The 6,000-nt window shown below is 37.3% G+C and overlaps 1 protein-coding gene across 1 annotated transcript in view; it reads right to left on the bottom strand.

Annotated features, from left to right (window-relative positions):
* Window positions 1–4,936, bottom strand: part of lrig3 (leucine-rich repeats and immunoglobulin-like domains 3) — a 34,258-nt gene extending 29,322 nt beyond the window's left edge. The window contains exon 1 of the mRNA XM_059326236.1: window positions 4,457–4,936. Within this exon, the coding sequence (XP_059182219.1) occupies window positions 4,457–4,659 (203 nt within the window). The 5' untranslated portion in view covers window positions 4,660–4,936. The remainder of the gene's footprint in view (window positions 1–4,456) is intronic.
* Between the last annotated feature and the right edge of the window lie 1,064 nt (window positions 4,937–6,000).

Here is a 6,000-nt window from a genome sequence, read left to right on the forward strand (position 1 = left end):
CACAAAGCAGACTCTGAGCGGAGCAAGATAACACACAGTGGTGCGTACAGGCTCCAGCCTGTTTCTGCTGCTCCGCTCAAAATGCACCACTCTCTTATCAAAGACTGGGAAGTGAATAACTGAGCCGCTCTTTAGACTGTCAGTAACCTTTTAGATTACAATAATGTGACATAGCAGCAGATTTAATTAAGTTACAGAAATGTTTCTTTCATCTTTGTGCCTGACGCCAAAGACAAGTGCTTTTAAACACTGAAGTTAGCAACAAAAAAAAGTGCAAACAAAGTTGTAGTTATGCTTGTTGTTTTTCATTTTTTCATTACTGACCATGACATTTGTCTCTTTGGAAGGTCAGGGTGATAAACTGTGGCTTGTTAGATTAGCTGTTAGCTAGAAAACAGCCAGGAAAGTAGTAGGGCTGGGCGATATATCGATATAAAAAATAAATCGATATATTTTTAAATGTGATATGGAAGTAGACCGTATCGCATATATTGATATAGTTTTAAAAAATAAAAATCTTTATATATAAATGCAGCCCTTACTAGGGTTTGTCATATTTAGTTCTTTTGTAATGTTTGTTATTCTTTTCTCATATAAATATATTAATTTCCGAAAAAGACCATTTTTATTTAAGATATTTTTTTATTTAAATGTGCACTTTATGGAGCTTTGATTTGATTTTTTAAAGGTACTCCTGTTGTTATACAGTATTTATCTTCACTTAAACGGTTTCAATAAAACTACTTGTGACATGTCATATTTGAGTTTGACTGAACATTTGCTCTCACTTTGCGATAAAAACATCAGGATATATATCGTATATCGATATTCAGCCTAAATATATCGGGATATGACTTTTTGTCCATATCACCCAGCCCCAGAAAGTAGCTAACAAAATCTATCTCAATAGCTGTGATGCAAACCACTGAGTTTGCTAATGGTATCTACCATCTCTTGGACTTCTTATCTTTTTTCCTGGTCATTTGTGTTACTAAGCCAAATAAAAGTGCAAAACACATCAATAAATGTTGGTTTACTTATATTCTTGTGGTAGTTTGTAAAATTCTTCAGAGGTGTGATGTGTTTATTCACAAGTAAAAAGTGTCTGTCCTTCATTTTTATCTCTAACTCTGTTTTGGATTGAGTTTTTATTACTATTTTATTCTATTTTATTTTATTGTTTTACTGTTTTTAGTATTTTATTCTTTTTTTTATTGTTTTTATTTATATCCAGTTGTGTATGATTTATTCTATTTTAATAACTGTACAGCACTTTGGTCAACTGAGGTTGTTTTTAAATGTGCTCTATAAATAAACTTTGACTTGACTTGACTTAATGGCTTTCTGTGTCTCGCTTAATACTTAATTTATTAAAGAATTAAATAGAGTAGTATTTTGCCCTTAAGGTACATATCTTTTAATGACACAGAGCACAAAGATTGCCAGAAAGCTTTAACCTGGGAATGTCTGGTGGTAAAGAAACTAACATACTGTAGATTAGCATTAGCTAAACTGCAAGGTTTCCTTTTAACATCCACCTTTTACTGAGTATTACTGGTACCTGGCCAAACCATTACATTTTTTTTATTATATTAATGGATAAATCTTTGTTATATTTAAATTCTGGAGGATATGCAGATATTATTTGATGTCAACACATGAGAATTGCTCGGTAGCTTCAAGCCAGGACTGTTAACAAGTAGCTAACGTTCCAGTGAATTAGCATGAGCTATAAGACAAACCCCAAGGATTCCTATTATCAGCTACGCCCTGCTTCAAAACTTTTCCACTATTAGGGCTAAGTACGGTTTGTGTTAGTGGCACCTGGACCAATCAACAGATAAATGTCATTCTATTTAAAAAAAACTAATACATTCTAGGGCTGGGCGATATATCGATATAAAAAATATATTGACATATTTTTAAATCTGATATGGAATTAGACCATACCGCATATATCGACATATTGTTTCAAATTTGACGTGTGGTTCTTGCTCCAGGCAAGCTGCGGCTTTTATTTAAGATATTTATTTTTATTTATCTTCACTTTGTGGAGCTTTGATTTAAAATAAAAAGGGTACTCCTGTTGTTATACAGTATTTATGTTCACTTAAATGAACTGTTTCAATAAAACTACTTGTGACATGTCATATTTGGCTTTGACTGAAGATTTGCCCTCACTTTGTGATAAAAAATATCAGGAAATATATCGTATATCGACATTCAGCCTAAATATATCGGGATATGACTTTTGGTGCATATCGCCCAGCCCTAATACATTCCTCTGATAAATGTTTGTAAAAGTCTCATACACCTCAAGAGACAAGTGTGTTTCATGTTATTATGTGATTCAAAGTTCTCCATGTATTAAAATGAATCCAAATATTGTTTTCAAATTCCAAGAGTCACTTTTAAAGCTTAAAAAGTCAGGGGGCTTTACATTTGGGCATAAATCTGTAGCATATTCACCTCCAACAACCTCCCAGATACTCATGGCTTAATCCCACTTCTTCTTGCTCTTCTCTTCTTCTCCCTCCTACTTTCTCCTTCCCCCTTTTCTTTTTGCGAGTTTGTTTCGAACTAATCCTACACACTCCTCCTTAATCAGTACCATCGCTGGCTCTGGAGTTGCTAATTCAGCAGAAATAATGGGGTGCTGGAAAACAAAGGGTCGGGCGGTTTAAGGGGTTTAAGATGTGCTGGAGAGCCACTCGTAAATTAGCATGCCAGAGTGAAAAGAATTTTTCCCCCCATGTGGAACTTTTTTTTTTTCATTTTCTTTGGAAGGCCGGCCTTGGTTATGAGGCTCAGGCTGGGTCTGTTTTCTCTGGCAACGGCAAGTTTCCAGAGCAGCACATTTTAGAAAGAGAAAAACTAAATCCAACAGCAGGGCAACGGCTTCAACCAGGCAGTGAATCAAGCAAGCGCCACAGCCTCACACAGTACAATAAAAATCAAGTACTGCAGCTTAAACGCAGGGCAATAAAAATCCAGTAGGAATAATTATCTGTAAAGGAGAACACACTAAGGAACATGCTATTAAAGTTGTGTTTGGTGTTTCTGCTTCGACAGGCAGCCTTGTTTCATCTTATGGAGCCAGAAGGCAAACAGGAGAGTAATGGAGATATTACTTCAGGAAGCAGTCCAAAGCTGCACACAGTCACTGCATCTGATTTATGTCTTTATGGCTTTGAAGGCCTCAAGGTCTGTGAAGCTGGAACCTGAAGACTGAACCAACACCAATCACTGCAAACGCAACGAAACCATTACAAACATTAGGTTTATTATCTTTTAGTTGCAATTGTATGCACTCTGGGAGACCTTATTGGAGTCTGTCTGTTATTACTGCTAATACCTACATCATTGCTGCTGCTGCTGCTGCTATATCTAACTCCCATCAACCAGAAAACCTGATTTCAAAGCACTACCTGCAGGCACTACCTGGGAGGACTTATTCATAATTATTTACACTTTAATGAGGAGGTTTGGAGGGATTGACAATAGCACATTGATGTGTAAAAACACACTGAAAGGCTGCCTGTGCTTCCCTGCTGACCTCCAGCCTGGAAGCCTGTCATGCTGCTGCAAGGTAGGGCTGGGCGATATGGACCAAAAGTCATATGCCGATATATTTAGGCTGAATATCGATATATATCCTGATATTTTTATCGCAAAGTGAGAGCAAATGTTCAAGTAGTTTTACTGAAACCATTTATTTAAGTAAAATATAAATAACAACAGCACCTTTTTTTTTTTAAATCAAAGCTCCGTAAAGTGCACATTTAAATAAAAATATCTTAAATAAAAATAGCCTCTGAAATAAAATAGGCCAATCTTTATCTGAAAAAATATATTTATATGAGAAAAGAATAACGAACATTACAAAAGAACTAAATATGACAAACCCTAGTAAGGGCAGCATTTATAGGCCTATATAAAGAAAGAAATATATACTATATATAACTACATCGATATAGGCGATATGGTCTAATTCCATATCACATTTAAAAATATATCGATGTATCTTTTATATCGATATATCTTTTATATCGATATATTGCCCAGCCGTACTGCAAGGAACAATACAATAAATAAAACCTATTAAGACACATAAATAGATTCAGGACTAGGTGTTAAGTTGGATAACAGGGTTTCCAGTCCTGATGTGAGCTTTGCAGACATTTATAGTCTGAATTAGATATATATAGTAAAATTTGTCAAATTTAAATCAAAGGAAAGCAAAGGCAATCAAGTGGTTTTCTTCTTCAGCAGCAGATTCTTTAAGTGGTTTACAACCCGTTCTTTTTTCACTACTACAGGAATGTGGATCATCCCAACGGTGCTGAAGGAAAACACAACAGTTCTACAAAGTGCAGAAAATATGTTAAAAGATTAAATAAAATTTAAAAAACATGACAGTAATAGGGTACACAAAGGGGTTTTTAAGTGGACTCACAGTTGAACTGTCCATTCCGGGATCGTGTCTGGAATTTGGCCCCTTTTCAGCCGACTGCAGTCCAAAAGCTCCCCAACACACACGCAGGGAGGGGGACACGTCCTTGTGTTAGCACCAGATCCAGATCCACGCTGGAGCCTCAAAAACAGTAGAAGAACCACGGCAAACCTCGCAAAACTGCGAGCCTGCGTAGAGGAACACATATTTCCCTGGCCACACAAGAGAACACCCCTCTTTAGTTTTATCTTCGGATGAAGCGCAACAGATCCAAAGTGTGAGAAATCACCAAACAAATCCCAAATCTGGAGCGGTTTATCAACACAGTTGGTCCTTATATCCAATCCCGAGTTGTTGTGAGGATCGTGGAGGTGAGATTTAAAAGAAAAGCGGGGTTCTGAAACTTGCCCATTCCTGTGGAGAAACTTTTGTGCCGTGCGCCTCGCTGCTGCTGTTGGGGCAACTTGTGCTGTGCAGGATCCCCACAGCGCAGCGTGAGCACACAGCAGAGGTATGCGGGGGGAGGGACCACAGGGGTGCATGGGATATGTAGTCCATGCTGCTGCCTCTGGATCAGGGATGAGCAACTTAAATGCTGGAGGGCAGTGGTGGAGTCAGACTTTTAGAAGGGCAGGGGCGAAAAAATAAAAAGGGCACATTCTGCACAACATGGAGCCCCACCAGCGCGCAAAAAGCTATGATGCATCATGTATGATGAAATATTAGCATTAAGTTAAAGGAGATCCAGATCAAAGTAATTAATTATATGGTACTAACAATTAAAAGTATCGAACCAAACAATCTAGGGGGGTCCAGGGGCATGCCCCCTCCAGGAGAAAATTTGTGCATTTTTAAGTAAAATGCATCTATTTTGTGCACTTTGAGAGCTAAATGAGAGCAAACATCTCACATAACATTCATGGACACTACCACAGGGCCACATATAGGCCCTACTGTGCAATTAACCAGATATGATGAAACTGCAATTTTAAATATGTTTACAGTGCAGTAACTTAACATATTTCATGCTCAAATGCATGTTTAACAGTATAAATAGGAATACAAAAGGTTTGAAGCAAATCAAAAATAACCACTTACTGTGATTTCTTTTTTTCAGTGCAAAAACTGCAGACCAACATTAATTGCAAGAAGTAATTTTGTGCATTTTTACACTGCACTTTTAAGATTTCATGCTCAAATGCATGTAGTTGTACTGAGAGCCACTTCAAAGGGTGTGGGCCGTATGCGGAACCCGGGCCTCCAGTTGCCCATCTGTGCTCTGGATCCTGCAGAAACCAGTCAGGAAAATGTCTGGAAAAAATAAGGTTTGCAATAATACGATACAGTGATATGGACAGACAGACAAATAGTGCAATAATACAATACAGTGACATAGACAGACAGGGAGTGAATATTAAACAACAACAATAATGGGACCCCCTGAGTGTGTGTGTTTGTGTGTGTGTGTGTGTGTGTGTGCGTGTGCGTGTGCGTGTTTCAGTTATAGATCTAGCAGTTAAGTATTAATATATGATAATAAATATTAT

Source organism: Centropristis striata, chromosome 22, assembly GCF_030273125.1.
Source record: "Centropristis striata isolate RG_2023a ecotype Rhode Island chromosome 22, C.striata_1.0, whole genome shotgun sequence".
Classification (NCBI taxonomy): Eukaryota; Metazoa; Chordata; class Actinopteri; order Perciformes; family Serranidae; genus Centropristis; species Centropristis striata.